Source organism: Phoenix dactylifera, chromosome 16 (genome assembly GCF_009389715.1).
Source record: "Phoenix dactylifera cultivar Barhee BC4 chromosome 16, palm_55x_up_171113_PBpolish2nd_filt_p, whole genome shotgun sequence".
Taxonomy (NCBI): domain Eukaryota; kingdom Viridiplantae; phylum Streptophyta; class Magnoliopsida; order Arecales; family Arecaceae; genus Phoenix; species Phoenix dactylifera.
Window position 1 is genome coordinate 1,455,630 of NC_052407.1, and position 27,247 is coordinate 1,482,876.

General features: G+C 42.3%; 1 protein-coding gene across 1 annotated transcript; it reads left to right on the forward strand.

Moving 5' to 3' along the window:
• Nucleotides 1-10,795: 10,795 nt before the first annotated feature.
• LOC103720678 (AAA-ATPase At3g28580-like) lies at nucleotides 10,796-12,637 on the forward strand. The gene has a single exon (XM_008810504.4). The coding sequence runs from the start codon at nucleotides 10,931-10,933 to the stop codon at nucleotides 12,470-12,472; it is 1,542 nt and encodes a 513-aa protein (XP_008808726.1). The 5' UTR covers nucleotides 10,796-10,930; the 3' UTR covers nucleotides 12,473-12,637.
• Nucleotides 12,638-27,247: the final 14,610 nt, after the last annotated feature.

The following is a 27,247-nucleotide window of genomic DNA, read 5'->3' on the forward strand; positions in this document are numbered from 1 at the left end:
CATCCTTAATTCATTTTCATGAATGTCGCCAAGTGTGAATTGATTCCACTTGAGCATAATGATTGATATTGTAGTAGATTCCTCTATAATCTTGATTCTCCATGCTTGATTATTCTGTACATGCATTTGAGGGAACATTGAGAGGAATTACGAGAGGTTGATGAGTAATCAAATTGATTCCGAATTGTGAAATAATTTCTTTTGTAAATTGATTTCATTTCCTCTATTTTAAAGACTTGTGAGTCGTAGCTTGATTATACTCCTTTATGAGTAATTAAATTGGATCTGAATTGTGAAATGACTTCTTTTGTAAATTGATTTCATTTCCTCTATTTCAAAGATTTGTAGAGCCCATTTTAGTGGTAAATTGAGTTGCATTGCACATCCTTGACCCCTCACTCCCAACCCTGATGTTAGTTTATGATTGGGTCGGAGTCGAGTGAGTGGTAGTCTTGATTATACTCCTTTTTAGTAGAGTATTGGGAGGGTGCATTATGGCATTCATGCATGGCTTGACAGTATCTGCAGGACACCTATAGTCGATGGGGTTGAACATCGGCCTTTGTGCACATAGTAGCCTTCTGGGTGGGCGGAGCCCAGTCCCTTCCTAGGGGGGACACGGCCCTAGGCGTAGGATCGGCCGGTCCTACGACTTATATTCTGCTTGCCGCCGGGCATAGTAAGACCCCGCGAGGTGCAGTATGGCTTTCCGCGGATGTAGAATTCCCGCGAGGTGCCGTTTAGTATATAGATGTGAGATGGATTTCTGTTCTGGATACTGGCTTGCATTTATATTATCAGTATGGTGTCTTATTCTGCATATGCATGTGATAGTGGGGAGTTGTTGCTGGTTCGCCTGGGGCGTAAAACCCACCTTCCGATAGCTATCTAGCATTTATATTATTGGTATGGTGTCTTATCCTGCGTATGCATGTGACAGTAGGAAGTTGTTGCTGGTTCGCCTGGGGCGTAAAACCCACCTTCTGACAGCTGTCTAGTGATGATTTCAGCATATTGACACCTGATTTGTATGTTCCAGCATTATGATCTGTTGAGCATATTCATGAGTAGCATATATGTTTACTTGATTATTCCATATATGCTTCAGATGAGTTGATATTGATTGTGGTGATATTGATGATTTACTCCATATTCTCTATGTTGAGATCATGTTCATCTTGTTATTGCTCTTGAGATTTCACCTCGAGCCATGATTATATCTTATCTCATGTGCATAGTACTCTCTACTCCACTCACTGAGTATTTATATACTCACTCCCCAGTTTGGTGTTTTTGATTGCAGGGCAGGTATTGTATAGAGAGGAGCAGGATTAGTCATTGCCTGTTAGCTGTGCCGCTCCATAGTATAGTATAATGTAGATAGAGGTTTATACCCTTTTGGTGTATTATAAACCTTCTGTTGTATATAGTGTATAGTTACAGTCATAGATCCTGTTGTGGATATGGGTTGACCATGGATGGATTGGGAAGCATGTATATATATATATATGTGTGTGCAGATCAGTTGTGTGCCTGTGATAATGTATTGCTATATATTGTCCAGGTTTATTATGTGACAGATTATGTGATTACTGCTCTGACAGGTAGTGTGTTATATGTATTGAGATAATCCTGACAGGTCACCATAGGAAAGGTGATCATTTTGTGCATGCATCATGCCAAAATTTTTCAAGATTTATTGATGATTGATAGGTAGTAGGGTTCTACGCGGTGGCTGGTGGCCTTATGCCTACCCGCACCCTAGGACCGTCGCGGCGGCCCGCCGGGAACGGGGCGGGGGTCGTGACAAAGCTTGGTATCAGAGCAAAGGTTAAGAAGAGTCCTGTCAGAGCAATAGGGTGAGTCAGGATTAAGTATAGGATTATACTATGGAGCATAAGGTTTTTCTGTATGTTAATTTATGAGTCATTTACAACTCAGTAAAATATATTATGACTCAGTGTGTAACGACTGCCCTCTCTTTTTAACTCTTTTAGAGACATATAAAGAATACTTCCAAGGAGAATGGAGCCAGATATAGCATTGGATGCGGGTTCCGCACATGTCGAGCCCCAAAGAGAAAAATCTCCTCCTGCTGATAGACGGAGGGTTGATGATCAAGGAGAGGTAGGAAGTAGAGATGCATTAATGGAACAGTTACTGGCGGAGAATCAGGCTCTGAGGGAGCAGATTGCTCGGGGGAAATCTTCTGCCCCGTCAGTAGTATCCATCCCACCTCCTGTACCTGTGCCAAGAAGTTTGGCCAGGCGGGCTCTAGATGATGAGGGGATTACTGTACAGGAATTTCTTAGGCTCAGAACTTCGGAGTTTAAGGGGGAAGAAGGTGAAGATCCTCAGAGATTTCTGGAGGAGACTGAAAAGATGATACGGAGACTGCCCTGTTCTGATGCAAGAGCTATAGAACTTGTAGGGCTTACAATGAAGGAAGATGCCTGGGGCTGGTACCAGAGGCACGTGGAGGACAGATTGTACAGTAGGAATCCTCCAACCTGGGAAGAGTTCAGGCAAGCAGTGATGGATGAGTTCTTGTCTCCAGCTGAGAGGCAGAATCGGGCTCTTCAGTTTGAGAGGCTGAAGCAGATGCCCGGAATGAGCGTATCTAAGTACGCTCGTGAGTTCACTAGATTAGGGAAGTATGCTCCTTACATCATCCCCACTGAAGCTGCCAGGATAGAAAGATTCAGGCGGGGTCTGATTTCCCCGCTTTATAATGCAGTACTGGCAGTAGAGGTCCCCACCTTATCTAGGCTGATTGATAAAACAAAACAGTGGGAGACCAGAAACAAAGAGGAAAGAGCTGAAAGAGAACAGAGGAAAATGAGTATGGGGAAAGGGCAAAGCAGTAGAGATAGATCTGAGGGAGTAGATCTCTCGGAGGACCCGATGGAGCAGTCTGTACGCTCAGCTCCACCTGCCCCACGTAAGAGGAAATGGAGGGAAAGAGGTCAATCACAAGATACTTTTCTACCATCAGTACCTCGTCCTCCAGTCACTATGGCCAGAACTGAATCTAGGTTCCAATCATGGCCAGTATGTGGCATATGTGGGAAGCAGCACCCTGGCAGATGCAGAATGGGTCAGGGAGTGTGCTACAGATGTGGACAGCCGGGTCATTTTGTCAGAGAATGCCCGCAGGGTGCCACCCAGCAGTTTGTGCCTTTAACATCCTACCCTTCTGTGCAGATGGACAGGCCTAGTAATAGGGGGCCTGTAGGCAGAGGCAAAGGTCAGACACCAGCGTCACAGCAGAGTGTTGGACCATCTCAGCTGTTAGCTCCAGCAGGCAGAGGGTAAGGAAGGGTGTTCACGGTAAATCCACAGGAGGCACAGGCATCGAATGCAGCTATGACAGGTATACTCCTCATTGATGAGATTAAAGCTAGAGTGTTATTTGATTATGGAGCTACCCATTCATTTGTATCCCCTTATTTTGCTAAAAAGTTAGCTAAGGATAAGATATTAATGCATATTCTCTTAGCTATTAGTACACCTGTAGGGGATAGTATAAAAGCAAAGTATGTGTATCCTACCTGTGTGGTAGAGATAGAAGGTAAAACACTTCTAATTGATTTGATTTCCAATACCACACCGAGCAGAATATGAAAAGCAGATACACTCACCCCTTTGAGTAATCAGGTAATTTACTCTTTTAAATTCGAGGACGAATTTTATATAAGGGGGGGAGGATGTAATAACCCAAAATTTTTTTTTTATATAAAAAGGGATAGAATAGTCCTTTAAAATTGATATAAGGGGTAAAATTGGAAGGAATCAAAAGTTAATGGCATAACCGTAGATATGTTGAAGTGTTAGGGGCAAAATGGGAATTTAATAATATTAAAAAAAGGGTGAATAGTATCTTGATGTGATTTAATTGGAGAGTTTGAGCTGGCTTTTGGAATGAAACCGAGAGAAAGAGGGAGGGGGTTCTCAGGCGTGAAACAGAGGAAAGAAAGAAAGAAAGAAAGAAAAAGAGAAGAAGAAGAAGAAGAAAGAAGAAGAGGAAGAGGATTCGAGGAGGAAAGAGATCCCGGTTGCACTTCCAGCTGAAGGGAAAAACGTAGATCTCCTTCCTCTCTACGCAAGGACCTCGATTTCCAAAAAGAAAAAGGTAAATATCCATCCCTATCTAGTCTTTTGATGACATTAGGCTATACAAAGGGTGGATATAGTCTAGAAGGGTCGGATAAGGGTTGTAGAGGCGGTTAAAAGAGGAAGAATCGGATTTTGACAAATTTTTCCGGCACTACGGAAAAATTGTGCCGAAGTCCCAACTTCGGCGAATTATTTAGGGGGAACCAAACGGCCTCCGATGATGATGCATGTTATCTCTTTGGAATCCTCTATGAGTGTAGAATGTTAGGTAAAAATTTCATCAAATTTGGAGTCTGAAAAGTGGATCAAACCCGGGATGAAGTAACCGGCTGTCGGTCCGGGTTACTGTTCATCCGGGTGGAAAATAAGGGATTTCATGCTATAATAGAGTATTAAGCCTAGATCAAGCTAAAAGGAACCTTGTACTCATGCAAAGGAGTCCCTAATACACATAAATAGTGAGTTAATTTATTAAAAAGAAAAAGAAGAGAGAAAAGAAAAGATTTAGGAAACGGGGGAGTTGAATCAATTAAAGTTCCCTATGTTATAATTGGCACGTAGATTATGACCCTTGATACAGGACTAAATGTATTATAAATGCATGTCACAGTTGGGCAAGAAGTTAGGGAGCAAGAAGAAGAAGCCCCCTACTGCCTACCATAAAGTTTTGAAGGTGTATCAGGGCTGTGCCAGATTGACAGGTGAGTGGGAGTCATGTACTGTGCACCATGAGCATCCTTAATTCATTTTCATGAATGTCGCCAAGTGTGAATTGATTCCACTTGAGCATAATGATTGATATTGTAGTAGATTCCTCTATAATCTTGATTCTCCATGCTTGATTATTCTGTACATGCATTTGAGGGAACATTGAGAGGAATTACGAGAGGTTGATGAGTAATCAAATTGATTCCGAATTGTGAAATAATTTCTTTTGTAAATTGATTTCATTTCCTCTATTTTAAAGACTTGTGAGTCGTAGCTTGATTATACTCCTTTATGAGTAATTAAATTGGATCTGAATTGTGAAATGACTTCTTTTGTAAATTGATTTCATTTCCTCTATTTCAAAGATTTGTAGAGCCCATTTTAGTGGTAAATTGAGTTGCATTGCACATCCTTGACCCCTCACTCCCAACCCTGATGTTAGTTTATGATTGGGTCGGAGTCGAGTGAGTGGTAGTCTTGATTATACTCCTTTTTAGTAGAGTATTGGGAGGGTGCATTATGGCATTCATGCATGGCTTGACAGTATCTGCAGGACACCTATAGTCGATGGGGTTGAACATCGGCCTTTGTGCACATAGTAGCCTTCTGGGTGGGCGGAGCCCAGTCCCTTCCTAGGGGGGACACGGCCCTAGGCGTAGGATCGGCCGGTCCTACGACTTATATTCTGCTTGCCGCCGGGCATAGTAAGACCCCGCGAGGTGCAGTATGGCTTTCCGCGGATGTAGAATTCCCGCGAGGTGCCGTTTAGTATATAGATGTGAGATGGATTTCTGTTCTGGATACTGGCTTGCATTTATATTATCAGTATGGTGTCTTATTCTGCATATGCATGTGATAGTGGGGAGTTGTTGCTGGTTCGCCTGGGGCGTAAAACCCACCTTCCGATAGCTATCTAGCATTTATATTATTGGTATGGTGTCTTATCCTGCGTATGCATGTGACAGTAGGAAGTTATTGCTGGTTCGCCTGGGGCGTAAAACCCACCTTCTGACAGCTGTCTAGTGATGATTTCAGCATATTGACACCTGATTTGTATGTTCCAGCATTATGATCTGTTGAGCATATTCATGAGTAGCATATATGTTTACTTGATTATTCCATATATGCTTCAGATGAGTTGATATTGATTGTGGTGATATTGATGATTTACTCCATATTCTCTATGTTGAGATCATGTTCATCTTGTTATTGCTCTTGAGATTTCACCTCGAGCCATGATTATATCTTATCTCATGTGCATAGTACTCTCTACTCCACTCACTGAGTATTTATATACTCACTCCCCAGTTTGGTGTTTTTGATTGCAGGGCAGGTATTGTATAGAGAGGAGCAGGATTAGTCATTGCCTGTTAGCTGTGCTGCTCCATAGTATAGTATAATGTAGATAGAGGTTTATACCCTTTTGGTGTATTATAAACCTTCTGTTGTATATAGTGTATAGTTACAGTCATAGATCCTGTTGTGGATATGGGTTGACCATGGATGGATTGGGAAGCATGTATATATATATATATATATGTGTGTGCAGATCAGTTGTGTGCCTGTGATAATGTATTGCTATATATTGTCCAGGTTTATTATGTGACAGATTATGTGATTACTGCTCTGACAGGTAGTGTGTTATATGTATTGAGATAATCCTGACAGGTCACCATAGGAAAGGTGATCATTTTGTGCATGCATCATGCCAAAATTTTTCAAGATTTATTGATGATTGATAGGTAGTAGGGTTCTACGCGGTGGCTGGTGGCCTTATGCCTACCCGCACCCTTGGACCGTCGCGGCGGCCCGCCGGGAACGGGGCGGGGGTCGTGACAGGTCTGAAATTAATCTTTCTGTCCTTCTGTCTATTCTCAGTCGGAGTCGACTCGTAGTGTACCGGAGTCGACTCGAGCTTGTGCCAGACCCTCTGAAACACTTAGAGTCGACTCGCAATCTTCCGGAGTCGACTCGAGCTTCAGACTTTGGCTCAATTGAGTTCAACACTTAGCCAAATTATTTTGAACCAAGGCTCGATGCTCTTAAAGATAAATTCACATATATTCGCGTGAAACACTAGATTGAATTCATTAGTACAACATGAAATATACTCAAATGCTTTGAGCTCATCAAAATCAAGTAGGGGTATAATCAATCACTCCACACGATCCCTTCCGGCTTTCTTCGGCGCAGCGAGGGCGGGGCGCCACGAGCGTTACGTGGCAGCCCTGCGGTCGTTCCGCGGCCACCCCGCGGCTATACAAGTGGCCGTTGATTACGCCCCACGGCCGCAATTGCGGAGGTAAGCCGTTGAAATAGAGTTATAAAACCCCCCTTTCCTCCTTCCTTGGATCCTCCACCGAGCACCTACTATCCTTTCCCCCCTCTCTTCCCTACTTCTCCTCCTCTGGTGACCGCGTGCGCCACCCCAACCGAGCTTCTCCACCCTAGGTCATCTTCTTCCTTGGATTTTTTTGGTTCCCTCTGCTTCCCTGTTTTGAGATCTAGTTTGGCCATTGGAAACCCCACCGCCGTCGCCGCTGCTAGCTGCCGGATCGAGCCACCTACGGCCGTGATCCGCTGCCTCCGTCGACCGCCGGTAAGCCTCTTCTTCTTTCTATCTATTTTATTGCCAAATAGCTTTGACTCTTCCCTTTTGTTTTGGCCCCAAACTGAGACCAAGCTCGGTTGTTCTCTATCCCGACCACCGCAACGGCCGCTGACCGTCACTGCGGCCGGCTGGCCGTCGACCGGACGACGGCCTCCGCCATCCAGGCTGGCCGCCTAGACCCCCCTGGTCCTTTCTTCCTTTTCTTCTTCTTCCCCTGTCCGTGGGAGTTTGGGGAAGAAGGAGGGCCCTGTTTACGGGCCCAATTTGGGCTCGGTTCGAACCTGAAACCCGAAAAAAAAAGAAAAACCCGAAATCCGAAATCCGAAACCCGAACTCGTTTGGCCAATAAATGAAATTTTACAGTTAAGCCCTTGATAGTATATTATTGCACAAAAGAGCCTTCTGTAATTTAGGTTTGATTCCTCTAAGAAAGTTGTATTACATAAAGGTCCTCAAATATATTATTTAGTCCCTTCACTCAAGTTTTATTATAGAACAATATCCTGTAATTAAGTATTAGTCCCTGCAATGAATTTTATTGCATAAATAATCCATTAGAGGCCAACCATGGGGGCCCTATTGGGCCGGATCTATGCAGGCCCATTAGGCCGTGTCCGATGTGGGCCCTATCGGGCCATGTTCATTATGGACTAACTCTAGGCCTTGTCGGGCCGTGCCCAGTAGTATTATTTCTGGATTTTGCTTAGCTTTGAAATTAACAAGAAATTAATTAAATTTAAACAGATGAACCTGATCCGCTTATCTGAAGTAGGGGTTAAGCGAGAAGAGGTAAGTAACTTAATACTTCAAGTGTGATTTCCAAATTATTTGATAAACTGATTAAATTTTGACATGTATTTTGTATTCAGTAAAATGGGTCAGGCATGTTAAATTTTATTTGAAAATCATGTTATATGCTCTGAAATCTGTGAAATATGACTGGACAGTTTATAAAATCTATTTTTGTATATATGCATTCTCAGTATGGCTATGACATGTTCTGTTCTGTTCTGGCCCCGCTAATGGGGATTATACGTTGGACCTGTCGACTTGTAATCTGTGAGGAACCGGTTTCGACACCGCGCCACCGGTGATTAGAATAGTGGTTTCTGAACACCGTTGCCACCGGTGACTAACAATAGTGGTTTTTAGCACTCTGTGCAACCCATGCCACTGGGCTACGTGGCCGTAGCCTATTATGTTGAGATTCTGGTATCAGAGTTTTTGGAAAAATGATAATAAGTTTTGAAAACAGTAAAATGATGTTATTTATGATTTATTCCAGACATTATCCTGTATTTTGATCTGATATGCTCTGACCCCACTTTGGGATATTTTGTTGCTTAATGGGCTAGTGTAGCTCATTATTTTATTTTCTCTGTTTTTAGATCCAAAGTCTTGATCGCACGGGATTGGGGAGTGTATTAGATTTTCCGATGATTTCTTCAGTTATTGACATTTTAGTTAGATTAGTTTGGACATTTGAATTATGTTAGCAAATATTTTTTTGGAATTTTGTAAAACTGTTTTTGAATGACTTTAATTATTTATGTCAATTTTAAGCATCTGTGATTAACCCTTAAATAAATTTTGAACATCTGTATTTGCTCCGATATATTTCCCTATGTTATGATGGATAAGCATTGCATAAAATCTAGATGACTGTATGATTTTAAACAGATGGAAAGAATATTGGACCATGAAAAAGATTTTTTATTTTTCTTCATTTTTCTGTTGAAAATACCACTTGTAGAAATCAAGTTCCTATCAGCTTTGTCTTGGAGCATCGATTGATACTATATATGACCCCGACATGCCACCAAATGAAGCAGCTTTCTGACTTGGAGTCCCACGCATTGATTGATTTTCGGATAACAGGCACCCTTTGGGCCCTGGCTGAGGCCTCTAGTTTCTTTTTAATCGGCTGTATATGCAATGGGTATGAGTTTTGTGTGCTTATTATCTGACCAGGAGACTCGGATGGTGAGGTGGACCCGGTCGTCCAAGATTTTCTTAGATCAAGATTCGTTGTATTGGTATCATACTAGCATAATATCAGTATAATATTATATAAATTTTTTTATATATCAAAAATTTGTACATTATTTAATTAATATCAGTACCGAATCGCTATAATATAGGACATCAAATGGTAAAAATATTTTGGATCCCAGCGGCTGAGCCGCCCTGCTCCTCCTTGTCGTTATTAGGAGACTAGGCATCTTTACCTATCCGTCAAGGGTGACAGAATCTTTACCCAAAGATCATTGTCGCTACTATGAGACTTACCATCTCTTTCACCTAGACGTCAAAGCAGGGACAACGCGGCTGAGACGTTTGAATCTCCAAAAACTATCCATCATCCCGAGCAAAAGTCACATGGGGCGGGCAGCTCTTGTTTTGCCGTAGGTTTTTTAATACCCATTTGAAAAAAAAACTTAATTTTTGTCATCATTGCTGCTAATTTTTTCAACATTGTCTTCTTTTTTTTTTTTTTTTTCTTTTTCTTTTCAGCAAGGATGAGATAGAAGAAGCAAAACAGAAGTGAAATTTCAGCACTCTCTTCAACCAAGATAAAAACATAAATATAGTTTTTTTGCTCAAATTTTTTTTAACTATATTTATATTTTTTCAAGAAAAAACAACTTTTGTAGCTAGATACCATCTAAAGCCAATTTAATAGTAGTTTTTCGTGAAACAAACATTTTAGACAATTATATCGGCAATATCAAGCTTCAGGCTTGGGCTGAGGGGTGACGACCGAAGGGATATCTTGAACGGCTCGGCAGCCGGGGTAAGAGAGAGAGTTGGAGAAGGTTAGGGAAAGAGCCCGCGAGTTCCAGAATTTATCTATTTTCATTTAGGTCGAAATTGGAGAGTATCTATGTATTCAAAACGAGATGCACGGCCAACGAGGCCCACGTTGATAGATAGGACTCGTGAGTCCTAGTAAGTAAAATAACGATTATTTTAAAAGAGCTTCCTGTCTCTCAATTTCCAAAGCTCTACCTCTGCAAGATTGACAAATATATACACACACGCGCACTCTGGATCTCGGTGGCACGGGCAAAGCGTCCGTGTGGATGAGTGCTTTTATCTCGATTGTTTCAGACCATATTTTTTTACTAAAATTATTTTTTTCTTTTATCTTAAAATTACTGATTATAATAAAAAAATTTATATATTTTTTTTATTTTTATAGCGTATCAAGAATTTATATCCTACACTATATTCTGTATGTACTGCTAGTGATTGAGATTAGAGGATTTAGTGAACGAAGCCGAAAGAAACGGACTGTAGGGCCACGTACGGGATGCCCGCGGTGAAGGATATCGATATCCCCGCGTGGCGGAGGTTTCTTGGTAGGGAAGTAAGTTTAAGTCAACGTCGACGCAGCAAAAGAAAACACTTTCCTCTCAGCTATAAACCGCATCCGGCATTCGATCGTCTTCGTCCCAGACTCCTGGTCGAGAGAAGAGATTGAGAGAGAGAGAGATGCGTGAGGAATGGGCAAGCCTGGGCTCCGCCCTCGCCAGCTTCATGTTCCTCTGGGCGGTCATCCGCCAATTCTTCCCCGTCGGCCCGGAAACCGTCCTCATCAAATACATCCACAAGCTCACATCCTTCATTTACCCCTACGTCCGGATCCAAATCCCAGAGTACACCGGCCAGGGCATGAAGCGCAGCGAGGCCTTCACCGCCATCGAGGCCTATCTCAGCGACTCTTGCTCGCAGCGCGCCAACAAGCTCAAGGCCGATCTCGGCAAGGACAGCAGCAAACTCATCCTCAGCATGGACGACCATGAGGAGGTCACCGACGAATTCGGCGGCGCCAAGTTCTGGTGGTCGTCGTCTTCCAGGTCCACACGTCAGCCCCAGGTCCTCTCCTGGTACCCCGCACCAGATGAGAAGAGGTCCTACAAGCTCGTCTTCCACAAAAGGAAACGGCAGCTCGTTCTCGATTCCTATCTCAGCCATGTGCTAAAAGAGGGGCGCGAGGTCGCCGTCCGGAACCGGCGGCGGAAGCTGTACTGCAACAACCCCGGCGGAAGTGGGTATGGCTACAGGAGCGGGGTGTGGAGCCACGTGTTGTTCGAGCACCCGTCCACCTTCGACACCCTCGCCATGGACCCCGGGAAGAAGCTGGAGATCAAGAAGGATCTCGACGCGTTCCGCAAGGGGAAGGACTACTACGCCAAGATCGGCAAGGCCTGGAAGAGGGGATACCTCCTCTACGGCCCGCCCGGCACCGGCAAGTCCTCGATGATTGGTGCGATGGCTAATTTCCTGGATTACGACGTCTACGACTTGGAGCTGACGACCGTCAAGAACAACGTCGAGCTGCGGAAGCTCTTCATCGAGACGACGGGCAAATCCATCATAGTCATCGAGGACATCGACTGCTCGCTGGACCTCACTGGTAAGAGGAAGCAGAAAGGCAAGAAAGAGGAAGGCGCAAGCGAGGAGAAGAAGAATCTGCCACCAGGCCAAGAAGAGAAGGATGAGAGCAGCAAGGTGACTCTATCCGGGCTTCTCAACTTCATCGACGGCATCTGGTCCGCCTGCGGCGGAGAGAGGCTGATAGTGTTTACGACCAACCACATAGAGAAGCTGGATCCGGCGCTGATCAGGAGGGGGCGGATGGACAAGCACATCGAGATGTCCTACTGCGGCTTCGAGGCATTCAAGGTGCTGGCCAGGAACTATTTGGACGTCGACTCGCACCCTCTGTTCGACACCATCCGGGACCTGATGGAGGAGGTGAAGATTACCCCCGCGGATGTGGCGGAGAAGCTGATGCGGAAGTCTGGGGACGAGGACGCAGGGTCGTGTCTTGAGAATTTGATCCAGGCGATGAACAAAGTCAGGGAGGAGGAAGCGTCCAAACAAGCTCACGCCAGTACAGAGGAAATTGTGAAGGGCGAGGAGGAGAAAAGTGGAGCTGAGGAGGAGGAAGCATCAAAACAGGCTGTGCGCAGTGGAGAGGAGATGGACGGGGAGGAGAAGCGTGGAAGTAGAGCCGATGGAGTTCTGTAGGAACCTTTTGTAGAAAAGTCTGTTGGTTCTCGAAGTAATTATCTGCTGGTCTTTCGGCTCCGGGATGTAATTGGCTGGTTCTAGTTTCTGGCCCGAAGACATTCTGTTCATCGCTTCGATTCTAGCAATAAAAAATAAAAATAAATAAAAATGTTTTATTTTCTATTTTTGTTTTTTAAACAAAAACAGAAATTCTATTTCAGATTCTTGACAATCGACAATATGTGTCCCACATTGCTTTTGTTTACAAAGAAAAGTTGGTGATGTGGCTGACTACGAGCCAGGGAGAGCGGCAATAAGACTGGTGCCGAAAATGAGCTCGAAATCAGGTGGGAAGGGAACAATAGAGGGCATAATATGCTATATTGTACCAAACCAAACAATTCCAGATATATCATACTATATAGTATAATACCATACTGTATCTATACTATGCTAGTGTGGCACTGGTACGGAATTTGACATCGGTATGGCGAATCTTAGTTAAGAGAGCACTAAAGGAAAAAATAATAGGATGGGACCGATGTTGTAGATGGAGAAAAAAAAATAGTTTGGTATCTATAGCAAGTAAAACCCAAGGAGCTGATGGATGGAGACATCCAGGCTAATGATGAGATTGGGCGGAAGAAGAGAATTTGCAAGAAGAAGAATAAAAATTTATTTTTTTAATAAAATTAGAAATAATTTTTTTTATTTTTATGTTTTCAAAAATAATAAAAATTGTTCATTAAAAAAATGGCAATAGAGTAACAAAATGCATTTTTTTGCATCAAATTCCATATTTTTATTAAAAAATACTATCGAATGATGAAATATTACAGCGCAAAAGTGAAAAAATTCTGAGAACTCGTGCCTTGCCATTTCTGAGAATCCACCATGAGAGGTTTCTTATAAGAAATCCAACCTCTCCTCGCTGATGTTCATTTGGAAGTAGCCAAACCATGTATAGTAACTGCAGTAGGACGTTGAGAGGTGAGACGGTCCTGAGCTATCTTAGGGCCTCGATGTTTCGGCGAAGAATTTTTTGGCTGGCTCCGGTGCTGGCTTTTCCGAGTTAATTTTTGTTTCAAACCTCAGCCTTCAAAATAATAAAAAAAAGAGAGAGAAAGAAAGTAAGTAGAATTAATCTTATACTTGGCGCTGGACCATCTTGTTATATAATGAAAAATCAGCTGTCCATCTTTACTACAAGAGCTGCTGCAATTGCTATAATGTTGCATTTTGAAACTTTGAGGGACCAATATTGCAGGTCAACCTCTGGCTAGTCAATCAACAAAAATACTTGTTTTATATATAATAGATGCCTTTAGTACTGCACAAATAAGAATCCAAACTGAATTCTTCAATTGGTTCAAGGATTCTATAAATTGGGTTTGTTTAAAAAAGAAAACAAGAGAATTTGGATCCAAATAAAGGATAGTCTAGAATTTTGGATTCATAAACTAGGCTACAATCCAAATGTTGCAATACATTAATGCTTCATACATAAATAAAATACTCTAGATAATGATTAAATTATCGATAGGAAATCAAGTAGGGCATCCTTGTGCACACTGCTCTCGCCACTACATGGTCAGATTAGGGCCCCTACATAGTCAGAATAGGATTAGGTATATGTAATCTTACCTTCATGTAGAAAGACTGTTTCCAGCTTTCTATATTTTAAACCTGTGTCATCTAGGTCATAAATGTCTCCTGGTCAGGTAAATGTCTCCATCAGCATGGCACCATCAAGGAGGAATCAATTTTGACACGGTGACTAAATTTCTAACGCTTCTTTTTAACATTGGCATATTATAGTCGGAAAACTTATTTTTCTTGTAGTGCAAGCAGGGCTCATATAAATGTCCCCATGATCATGTTAGGTTGGATCCAGGTCAAAAATACACTTGCCACATATACCCAACCTCAAGCATCAAACCTTATAGTTATATGTTTGGATCTATGCTTGAGCCATAGATCTATGAGTTGGCATCAAACGCGAGAGTTTTCATATTTGTCCCAACAAAACAAAAGGACTGCTCATCAGCACATACCGAGCAGAAATTCGATAATAAGGATCACGCAATGTCATCAAGGCAAAAATATAATTACCAAACTACACATATATTTTTGAAATCCTTTAAGCCATGAATGGGAGTCTCAACTTCTAAAATGGATGTCCCACTTCAATCTTTCGACCAATCTTTTCTGTGGTTATTATTGCCCCAACTGGCCATGTAGTCCATAAACTATGTAAAAGTTATTTAAACTATTATAGAGGTATCATGGATAAAAGCCAATTTAAGAATGAGAAAGTTATTATACAAATATTGACACACTCATATAATTTTTATAATATTTCAAATATTAGTTAATATAAGATATTTATCATATCACATTATAATATCATGGTTCAAATTCATTATATCACATTAAGAAAACAAATAAATGGTCGGACCGTCCACAGGGTGGTTTAATCGGTGTGGCTTAACTAGAGCGAAATACTTAACTAGAGCTATTAAATTATTCATTTTAGGACCCATGGACTTGTTGTGTGGCATTAATATTTTCATTCATATTTTTTAATTTTATGACATATGACGACACACCTAATCAACCCAAATAAAACGTTGCTGATACTTTACAATTGCTAATTATGAATCATCCACCAGCTGAAGAAGAAATTTTGACAATCTGTTAGCCAAGATTCTTGTTATGAGTTCGTAGAAGTAATTCAAAAGATCGATCAGTCTTTGATTCCAGACCGTAAGAAAGCCATCATCTTTATTCGGAATGAGAGTAATACAAGCAAAATTAATCCTTAATAGATCAAGTGCATCCTTATGCATGTCTTCAGGAAGAGCAAGAAGATCATCTTTTACTGAGTTCCAATATCTCTGTAAGAAACCCCACCAAAGAATGCCAAAAAGATCCTCAAAGAAAGCATGAAGTCTCCAGGCAATATCATTCTTAGAAGTAATTTCGACATCTTCTTTTCTTTCCTGCCAGAAGCAACCCCAAGGAAAAAAAAAAAAAAAGAGGAGGTGTTGCGATCTCCCTCCTTCAACCACATGATTCTATACCTTTGACACCAATAAGGCTCCTCTTTCTCATAAAAATCATTCAAGGACTGCTTCAAATTGTGGGCACGCTTCCACACGTGCATACAAGATGAGAAAAAGAAAAACTATGAAGCCTCATAGCCTACTGTAAACTATGTTTTATGGTAAAGAAAAATAACGCGCAAGGAGCTGGATGATTCACCCTTGTAGCCTGCTGTGCATCCGTAAATAAAATATTAGTGGAGCCCACATAGGGGCGGCCCAATACATTTGGAGGCCTAAGACGAATCCAATAAATAAGACCTCTTTTTTTTAATAATAAAAATTTTAATAAGTATAAAATACTTAAAAAAATGATATGAAAATAGATAGCTATCAAGTATACTATTTCAACAAAGATACATGAATCTAATAGAAATAGACAAGAAGTTTTTTCAATTTAATATAATTCTTGAATGAGAGCACAGAAAAGTAATTACCCTAAAAGAAGGGCCATGAAACTGATTAAATAACTGAGATAATGCTTGACAATACTGTTTACCCTGTCAAGCAAGAGCAAAATAGGGAAAGGTCATCCCATGACACTTCATGGCCAAGGTAAAGAAAAGAATTTGTCCAGGAAGGAGCCTCCTTATAAGAGAAAGTAGGGGCATTATGGAAAATTCACTCCATCTAATTAATAAAAGTCCCATCCCCCCTCCCTCCTTTTCTCTCTCTACCACCCAAGAGGGGAGAAGAAACCGAGAGGAGAAAATTAAAAGAATCTCCACCCTCCAAGAAGTCCATTTCCAATCCCCCTTTCTTCCTGATGGCCCAGCTGGATCAGGAGTAATGTGAGGGAAGGAAAACCAAGACCAAAACCAAAAAAGAGAAGGGATGAAAGATAAGAGTGGCTTCAGGCGTGTATCAAGCCAACCAAATCCCTCCTCTCTCTCTCTCTCTCCCTCCACCTAAAGCAAAACTATTGTCCCCAACTTCCCAAATTGCCCCTCTGCAGGCCAGGACACTCTCCACCACCCTTCCATCAAGGGGGAAGACTCTTGTTCCCGTTTTATATAGGGCCTTTGCTTTCCTTTTGGTCACGACGCAAGAAACTTCCCTCTCTCTCTCTCTCTCAATCTCTTTGCTCCCTTCACCTCCCAGAGGCCTTCCATTGGCCTGAGGCCTTAGGCGACCGCCTCGATCGCCTACGGCTCGGGCCGGCTCTGAGCCCACACACACGAAATGCAATAGAATTTGATGGGGGAGACGCACCTTTTTGAATTATAGATGTTTTGGATGTTGTTGATCTTCGCCAATAGCGTTGATCATCATTTATATGAATCATCTATAATGAGTTTTACATAAAATACATCTAAAAGTTAATGCAGTTGATGTTCTTTTCATCAAAGCATGGATGCAATTAGATTTGTTGGTTTGGTTTGACGGAAAATAGCAACCATGTCATAGATAAGGACTTTAGAGCAGGGTGTTTCAAGCAAGGATCATTGTTTTATAGGGGAGGGATCATTAGAGTGTTTTCCCATCAAAAAGTATTGATTGTTGAGGGATCATTAGATTGTCGCCCTCCCCCATCGCTGGTGTTGGTGCTGGGTCCTGATCACAAACACAAAGTTTCAATCTGGATTAACCCATTCCTACAAAAAATTATTTCACAATTCGAAGAAAAATCATATACCTCGATAGGTGCTCCTCCAATGTTTCCTTTGGGAATGCCTAGCGCTTCAACAGTGGACATAGGTATGAGATTGATCACGGAGTCAGGATCAACCATCACTCTCTTCACGGCCACCCCATTCATTACCGTTGGGGATCCGTGTAGGTGGATGAATGGAGTTTAGAATGCTTTAAGATCTGTGTGGGGTACGATCTAACGGCTGGCATTGTAGAAAGGATCATTCTTTCTTTCTTAACGACCCAAACCCGAGCAAAATGCCATGTTTTATATATTACTTATATAGTAGTGCATAAAGCCGCTGCTTGCCGTCTTTAAAATCTCTTGGCCACGAAGCTCGTGCTTAGTATAGTGTTGCCTAATCGAACCTTAGGGCTCAAAAGAAGTCGGGGCCTTAAAATTAATAGATTAAAAGTAAAATTAAAATTAAAATCCAATCTACTAGAAATAGTTATGATGCCATGTATTGAAATTAAAATCCAACTTAATGGGCTAGCAATGATGACTCAGTTTTACACATGTACGGATTAAGAGCAAAGGCCAACTCACTCGGATAACCCCTAGGATGATGCATAATCCTTATCCAGATGGCGATCCGATTATAGTAACATGGGATGGTATAAAAAAAAAAAAGCAATACCCTTTGGCGCCCCTCATCCTCCCCCCGAATCTAAACTAAACAGAGCAACCATTGAATTTCTTGCTCTGTTCCGCTTCCACCTTCAACGAGCAATACCTTTTCCTGCAGCCCCTCTCCGAGCCCGCTTTATGACCCCTCCAAGTCCTCGACACGCAGCACCTTCTCTTGCTCGTCGATGGAATGCATTAGGCTCGAGAAGCATAAATGCGGTGGCAACGATACTTGCGAGTACATTCGGTCCTACGCGAACGACGTCCCGACCAGCGGTGTCCTCACCTCCGACGTGTTCATGATCAATGGTGTCGCCTACAATAAGTATTGATTGTTGAGGAGCCTAATTTTAAAGGAGCCTTTTTTCCGTCAATAAGTATTGATTAATTGTTGAGGGATGGGCGTTGGCCCGGAGAATCTGAACCTCACTGGAGAATTGTTGGGTGGCAATTGTTCGACTGTCTTCGCCTCGTCGATGCCCCTAACCTTCTTAAGGAAGCCACTGTTCGATCTGGTGGCGTCCAAGATGGGGAAACATGTGCGCGTCATGGAGGCTCTGCACCATCTAAATGACCCTTGGGACTTGTGCTTCAATGGGACCTTTGACGATGTGGTGAGGTTGGTGCCGACGGTGGCAGTCTCTTTTGATGGTGAATTGGCGCTAGCCTTGGTAAAGTCCCAACTATATGCTGAAGGGGATCAGGGGCGGCCCAATGCATTTGGAGGCCTAAGGTGAACTCGCTAAGAGAGGCCTTTTTTTAAAAAATGATAAAATATTTTAATAAGTGTAAAATGCTTTAAAAATTTATTTTAAATAATGAAGTACTTTTCAGAATTTAAACAAATGAAGAGTAAGGAGAAAAACACAAATAGCCCATACATACAACTAAATATGGTCTTACAAGCCAAAACTCCAAAGCCAACCTAGGTTTTGGATTGGCTCCAAGCAAAACCAAGAAGTTCAACTTTTCAGATTCAGAGCCCTGGATGGAACTTAAAACTGTGTTTATAAATATATTGCAAACCAGACTGAGATGTTCAATGTATGCTACAATTACTAAGTAGTTCTTTATAATGGATGTTTATTCGGAAGCTTCACCAGAAAAAGAAACAAACATACACTGGGTGATAACTAAAAGCAATAACAAAAGTAACATCGGCATAGCAGGAAATAAGCAAAGAAAACTGTACCTTAATTTGAATATGTGAATGGTACAAAGGAATTGATACATGCTGCATTTAACCTTTTAATGATACTGATACTTCCAAAACAGTAGGACGAAACAATGAATTATGTACACAACCAATATGTTCAACAACAATGTCACAATTACGTGATTTCCTTGTTCAACCAAAACATAGGTTAGAATTAAGCCCAATGACTTTACCTGAATATTTTTGCATTGGACTCCGAAGCCTTTTTCCAATCAACATAGATTGGCAATGTCAAGAGATAGTCATTGTTCAATGCATATGTCAACAGCAAATCTTGTGCTGATAGTTCTTCAAATTGAGCATCACATAGAAGTTTCATAAAAGACCGTTGGAATTGAGTTGCAACAGCTACAACTTATCTGCATGTGAAAACCAATTATGAGTTAGCCAAAAACAACAAGCAAACACTAAATGGAGAATGATATGTATTTTACTTTGTAGAGAACTTCAAATCAGGAACAAAAAAAATAACACAAGAATCCTATCTAAACGCATTGGGCCCTGAAATGCATTGGACCAATGCTATATTGTCTATGAACAAATCACTGCAGCAAATTAACAAAAAATCTGATGCGCCAACAGTAGATTGCTATATAACAATTCCAAAAGTATGGACCAGCAACAAAAAATAAGAGATGCAGCCAATCTAACCCATACAGAGAGACCAGAGAGGGAAAGGGAAGTAAAGAAGAAAACAGATAAAAGAAATCAGATAGAACAGTAGGAGAAAAAAGAGAATCAGGGTTTTCTTTTTTATATCTTGCACTTGATCACAGGAAATCAGAAAAAAGAGAAATCAAGACTTACAGGTTACAGCTCTACAAGTTGGGCAGCGACGATAAAATTGGAAGCTTCCCGTAATCCCGTTGGAACTTGGATGCTCCCGAGCCCGGCTTAGAGTTAATGGCTGGCTAGCTGTGGAGAGATCGAGAGGAGCCGACTGCCTTCTTGTCATCGGGTTCCTGCCTTCTTGGAGCCGGAGGACGGTCAACCGTGGACCGCTGACGAGATCGAGAGGAGCCGACTGCCGAGGAGGATGAGACTTTAGAGCGGAGCCATGGAGGCCAGAGCCTGGAGGTCGGAGGAGCCGAGGAGAGCTGGAGAGGAGATCCGGACTTCGGAGCAGGGGCAGCCCAAGAACTGAAGATTTGAGAAGCCTCAAGCCGTCGACGGTGTCACGATCGAGCCGAGAAGGGAAGGGTCGAGCCACCGAAGAACTGAAGAAGGCAAGAAGCACTGGAGTCTGGGGGGAGAGGAGAACTGAAGAAGCCGAGAAGGTTCATCAAAAAAAAAAGCACCGGCAGAGAAGGGGGGAGAGAAGGGGGGAGGGAATGTCCGTTGTTTGTCGTAGCCGTCGCCCGCCTTACCTCACCTCAGCCACCTATAGCCCGTAGCCTGTCTGTCGTCGAGGACGCACTGTAGCAGTGTAGCCAGGCGACAAAAAAAAAAAAACAGAAAAAAAAAAAACTGTGCAGTGGGTGGCAGAGCGGGGCCTTCCTTGGGCCGGAGGCGGTCGCCTAAGGCTCGAGCCGGCCCTGAGGGGGATCATGGGAGGACCTGCCTTCTCATGGCACCGACCGATGGCATTAACATGATCGGGACCTACTTTCAGATGAAAAAAAATATTGGATATGATCTTCTTGGTCCGACTATCGGCTGTATTTTGACCTTGATCAGTGCGATTGATAATTTCAAGTGCATGCATGTATGAAAACTAGTTGGAAGAATGTCGATCGTTCATGTTTCTAATACAAAGTCATTTATAGTATCACTAGTGTTCGATCCCCTGTTATCTATCTATATATGTGCATGCATGCGACAATATCGTACGTGATTTTTATTATTCTACACCCTGAACCAATATTATTACGGATCCACCCATCAGCATCTGCTTTAACTCATCAATGAAAAGAAACACATACTTGAATAGCAAGAATAAATCAAAAAAAACCAAACCCATTGACCCCTCATACGGTGTTTATCTAACATACATACATGGAAGAGCTCTAAATCTTTGAACAAAAAGATCCAAGCAACTGAATACACCGTCCATTGATTGAACTGCCTATTTCGGATGACTGTGTCAAGATTGGCATATCATATACAGCCTACAAGACCCAACTCTCATAAACCCTCAAGAGAGAGAGAACCAACTTAAGGATCACGAGAACATAAAACGGAAGCAAACTAGGAACTCCATCATTCAAGAGGAATGCAGCCTGTCCTGTTTCATAGACTCCCGTCCCAACATCTAGTTGCGAAGCTCCTCCAGATTGCCTTCATCCTCTCCTTCTTTCGCTTCTTTCTTCTTGGCTTCTCTTCCCTGGGTTTCTCCATTGATAATACGAAGGAGATCCTGTCCAAGAAATTCCTCAGCTGTTTGGGTGAAGAAAAAGCCATCATCACCATCTTCTTCCCCTTTCTTCCCTACTTCTTTCCTCCCTCCTAGCACTCCTCTTTTCTCTTCTTTCTCATGCTCTCCTCCTTTGATGGTTCGTTGGAGGTCAAAGCCGAACTGCTCCCAGGGAGTTTGAGTGAAGAAAGAGAAAGAGTTGATCTCTCGCCTCCACTTGCGAACCTCCATGGCCTTCCTCTCTATCAAGATTCTCGGCGAAGAAGAGTTCAAGAAGACTTGTGCTTTATCCTACTGGCTATGGTTGGAGCCGAGCTGCTCTCAGGTAGTCAGAGGGAAGAAAGAGAAAGACTTGATCTCTCGTCTCCACCTGCGAACCTCCTTGGCCTTCCTTTAATATTTATAGCTTTTACAATTAGAAGTTTGTTGAAATCGTGCTAAGATAAACCTCGAGCCAACTCTAAGCCCGTAACTGACGCGGCCAGTGAGAGAATCTCAGAATCGGCGTTTTTTTTATTATTATTTGCTAGCTAAAGTCATAAAAATCAGGATGCAACTTGGATTAACTAATCATAGAAATTAGTGTTAGATGCCTCACGATAGAGATTTTGATGGTTTTGGGTTACCCAAATCTCAACTTAAAACTAGCCCAACTAAACATTGGGTTTACGTTTTTAAATCCATGCTACAAAAGACAGGGGATTTAGCACTAGCTGAAACCGCTGGAAAAAAAGTACCAAAAACGATTAGGAAAATTTCTATGAATGGTTCTTGGCTGAATCACATTTGGTAAAACTATCATGATTCCAATACTTACAAATCACAAGGCTTCCAACAACTGACTACTTGCAGGCATGTTGCTTCCATGCCAATTATACCATAACTGACTAAGAGCCAAATTCTGTGCTCTTCAGCTGGCCTGTTCATGTTATAGGCCCAGGTTAGGTTCAATACCCAACTTCTTGGTCTCGGTTCACTTAATTCGATCATTCAAGTTGACCGCGGTTGTACCCAGATTTGTGATTCAAATGTCCGGTCCGAGCCAAAGCAGTAGCGATCGTACTGTTGCGTCCACCCGGACCCAACCCTCTTGCAGCCCTCTCCATAAAAGGCTGATAGGACTCCAAGCCAAACCAACCCAGGCCTTCCCGATATAATCCAATCAAATTCCGATGAGGAATCGCTCTTTCTTCTACTTCTTCTTCTTCTTTTTCTTCTTCCACTTCTTCGTCCTCTTCTTCTTCTCTTTTTGGGCAGCAAGATAAGGCTAAAAGCCTTCCCTTGTTTGATAGCCCCGCAACTCCATAACATCAGATTTTGGGCATGATGCAGCGGCCTGGATTTCCTAGAGGAACCGTTCATATATTGGCAATCATTAGCTTAGGGCTTGGGCCCTAAAAGACACATCATCAGCTTTAGCGCAATCTTGCAAAAGTACATTGCCAGATTTAATCAAATACTTTAGTTATTTTAGTTTGCGTGTGTCCATGTATGATCCTTAGATACCCCTTTCTTTGTATGTGTTATGCATTATCTTTATCTACTGTGTTGATTGTTAAGGACATTTCCTTCTTTTTATTGAACTTATTCGAGTATATTTGCAGTATATGCTTTTCTTAACTGGTTTTACCTTATTCTTGATGCTCTTTCTAGACCTTTTTGAGGGGCCACTCTCTTCATAGCCACCCCATTCATTACCGTTGGGGATCTGTGCAGGTGGATGAATGGAGTTTAGAATGCTTTAAGATCTATGTGGGGTACGATCTAATGGCTAGCATTGTAGAAAAGGATCACTCTTTCTTTCTTAACGATCCAAACCCGAGCAAAATGCCGTGTTTTATATATTACTTATATAATAGTGCATAAAGCCGATGGTTGTCGTCTTTAAAATCTCTTGGCCACGAAGCTCGTGCTTAGTATAGTGTTGCTTAATCGAACCTTAGGGCTCAAAAGAAGTCGGGGCCTTAAAATTAATAGATTAAAATTAAAATTAAAATCTAATCTACTAGAAATAGTTATGATGCCATGTATTGAAATTAAAATCCAATTTAATGGGCTAGCAATGATGACTCAGTTTTACACATGTACGGATTAAGAGCAAAGGCCAACTCACCCGGATAATCCCTAGGATGATGCATAATCCTTATCCAAATGGCGATCCGATTATAGTAACATGGGATGGTATAAAAAAAGAGCAATACTCTTTGGCGCCCCTCATCCTCCCCTCGAATCTAAACTAAACAGAGCAACCATTGAATTTCTTGCTCTGTTCCGCTTCCACCTTCAACGAGCAATATCCTTTTGCTGCAGCCCGTCTCCGGGCCCGCTCTATGACCCCTCCAAGTCCTCGACACACAGCACCTTTTCTTGCTCGTCAATGGAATGCATTAGTCTCGAAAAGCATAAATGCAGGGGCAACGATGCTTGCGAGTACATTCAGTCCTACGCAAACGACGTCCCGAACAGTGGTGTCCTCACCTCCAACGTATTGACGATCAACGGTGCCGCCTACAATAAGTATTGATTGTTAAGGAGCCTAATTTTAAAGGAGCCTTTTTCCCATCAATAAGTATTGATTGTTGAGGGATGGGCGTTGGCCCGAAGAATCTGAAGCTCACCGGGGAGTTGTTGGGTGGCAATTGTTCGACTGCCTTCACCTCGTTGACGCCCCTAACCTTCTTTAGGAAGCCGCTAGCTATTCGATCTGGTGGTGCCCAAGGTGGGGAAACATGCACGCGTCGCGGAGGCTCCGCACCGTCTAAATAAATGACCCTTGGGACTTGTACTTCAACGGGACCTTTGACGATGTGGTCAGGCTGGTGCCGACGGTGGCAGTCTCTTTTGATGGTGAATTGGCGCTAGCCTTGGTAAAATCCCAACTATATGCTGAGGTGGATCATGGGAGGACCTGCCTTCTCATGGCACCGACCGATGGCGTTAACATGATTGGGACCTACTTTCAGATGAATAGAAATATTGGATATGATCTTCTTGGTCCGACTATTGGCTGTATTTCGACCTTGATCAGTGCGACTCATGATTTCAAGTGCATGCATGTATCTCATTGGTAGATATATGCTTGCAATTTATCTACAGATTTAGATATAGATTGTAAAGATTTTAGTATGCATTGTTATATAATTAGTTGAACACTAGTTGGAAGAATGTCGATCGTTCATGTTTCTAATACAAAGTCATATATAGTATCACCAGTGTTCGATCCCCTATTATCTATCTATATACGTGCATGCAACAATATCTTAATGTGATTTTTATTATTCTACACCCTGCACCAATATTATTACGGATCCACCCATCAGCATCCGCTTTAACTCATCGATGAAAAGAAACACATACTTGAATAGCAAGAATAAATCAAAAAAACCCAAACCCATTGACCCCTCATACGGTGTTTATCTAACATACATACATGGAAGAGCTCTAAATCTTTGAACAAAAAGATCCAAGCAACTGAATACACCGTCCATTGATTGAACTGCCTATTTCGGATGACTGTGTCAAGATTGGCATATCATATACAGCCTACAAGACCCAACTCTCATAAACCCTCAAGAGAGAGAGAACCAACTTAAGGATCACGAGAACATAAAACGGAAGCAAACTAGGAACTCCATCATTCAAGAGGAATGCAGCCTGTCCTGTTTCATAGACTCCCGTCCCAACATCTAGTTGCGAAGCTCCTCCAGATTGCCTTCATCCTCTCCTTCTTCCACTTCTTTCTTCTTGGCTTCTCTTCCTTGGGTTTCTCCATTGATAATACGAAGGAGATCCTGTCCAAGAAATTCCTCAGCTGTTTGGGTGAAGAAAAAGCCATCATCACCATCTTCTTCCCCTTTCTTCCCTACTTCTTTCCTCCCACCTAGAAATCCTCTTTTCTCTTCTTTCTCATGGTCTCCTCCTTTGACGGTTTGTTGGAGGTCAAAGCCAAACTGCTCCCAGGGAGTTTGAGTGAAGAAAGAGAAAGAGTTGATCTCTCGCCCCCACTTGCGAACCTCCATTGCCTTCCTCTCTATCAAGATTCTCGGCGAAGAAGAGTTCAAGAAGACTTGTGCTTTATCCTACTGGCTGTGGTTGGAGCAGACTTGATCTCTCAGGTAGTCAGAGGGAAGAAAGAGAAAGACTTGATCTCTCGTCTCCACTTGCGAACCTCCATGGCCTTCCTTTAATATTATTGCTTTTACTATTTTAGAAGTTCGTTGAAATCGTGCTAAGATAAACCTCTTGCCAACTCTAGCCCCGTAACTGACGCGGCCAGTGAGAGAATCTCAGTATCGGCCTTTTTTTTTATTATTTGCTAACTAAATTCATAAAATTCAGGATGCAACTTGGATTAACTAATCATGTTAATTCGTATTAGATGGCTCACGATAGACATTTTGATGGTTTTGGGTTACCCAAATCTCAACTTAAAACTAGTCCAACTTAACATTGGGTTTACGTTTTTCAATCCATGCTACAAAAGAGGGGATTTAGCAATAGTTGAAACCGCGAGAAAAAAAGTACCAAAAGCTATTAGAAAAATTTGGTCCTTGCTGAATCACATTTGGTGAAACTATCATGGTTCCAATGCTTACAAATCACCAGGCTTCCAACAACTAGAAGTGTAAATGGGTCGGGTCGGCTTGGATCGGGTCCTGAGTGACTCCGACCCGACTCGATTTTTTGTTCGGATTCTAATTTTGAATCCAGACCCGACCCGGTTGAAGATCGGATCGGGTCAGGTCGGGTCCGAGTCAGATCAACTCGATTGGATCGGGTTCGGGTCGGATCTGAGTTCGAGTGGGGTTGAGTTCGAGTTCAAATTGAGCCTATTTTCTTTGTGCTGTTGGAAAAGAATTTGGGCAAATCTAATTTGGTCATATCATAATTATGAGGTGCTGGGTGACCCATGACGTGAAGGACTTCTAATTGACCTCCAGTTAGAACAGATGACCCACGACTTACTAACTAAGTCGGTCTACAAGCCAAATTTCATATCACACTATTTTTTATCTATATGACTGATTGGACGGAACTTGGTGTCTCCCAGCTCCCCTTTCACGAGGACAAAAAAAATTTCAGACCTTCTTCCAAAATCCAATTCCATTGCAGAAAACTGGCACATGACCCATATACAGTTCAGTGTTCCCTCACTTTCTCCCTTCAAAAGTTAAAAAAAAACAAAAACCAAAAAACAGAAGGGAAAAAAAAAAAGCCCGCTACCGAGACACTAGAGGTATCAACAGTGTAATAGATCAAGACAGAATCCTGACCGGCCGAGGTTCCTTTGGATTCTGTGAACCTATGCTTGTTGCTATCTTTCCACGCTTGAACCCTGCTCCCCTTAGGGCTTTTCCTCCTCTCTCTTTCTCCGGGTCCATTCGGCAAATCCAGATCCGATCCAGAAAATGATTCAGATCCAATTTTAGGATTCGATCCGGAACCGCGAGTCCTAAAATTTGGGTCGAATCGAATCTACGCGGGTCGGGTCACGGATCGACCCGACCCATTTGCAGCCTTACCAACAACTGACTACTTGCAGGCATAGTTGCCTTCCATTCCAATTATACTTTAACTTGGCAAGAGTTCATTGGTTTTGGCCAAACTAGCTCGATTAGTACTCACGTTAGAGTAATATAAATACCGTTTTTCAACCCAAAAAAAAAAAAAAAAGGCTAGCTCGATTAAGAGCCGAATTCGGAGCTCTTCAGCAGGCCTGTTTATATGTAATAGGCCCAGGTTAGATTCAATACCCAATTCTTGGTCTCGGTTCCCTTAATTCGATCATTCGAGTCCACCACGGCTGTACCTAAATTTGTGATTCAAATATCCAGTCCGAGCCAAAGCAGTAGCGGTT

Excerpts from the sequence above, each read along its gene's own strand:
- LOC103720678 (XM_008810504.4), top strand. The coding sequence starts at position 10,931 with ATGCGTGAGGAATGGGCAAGCCTGGGCTCCGCCCTCGCCAGCTTCATG.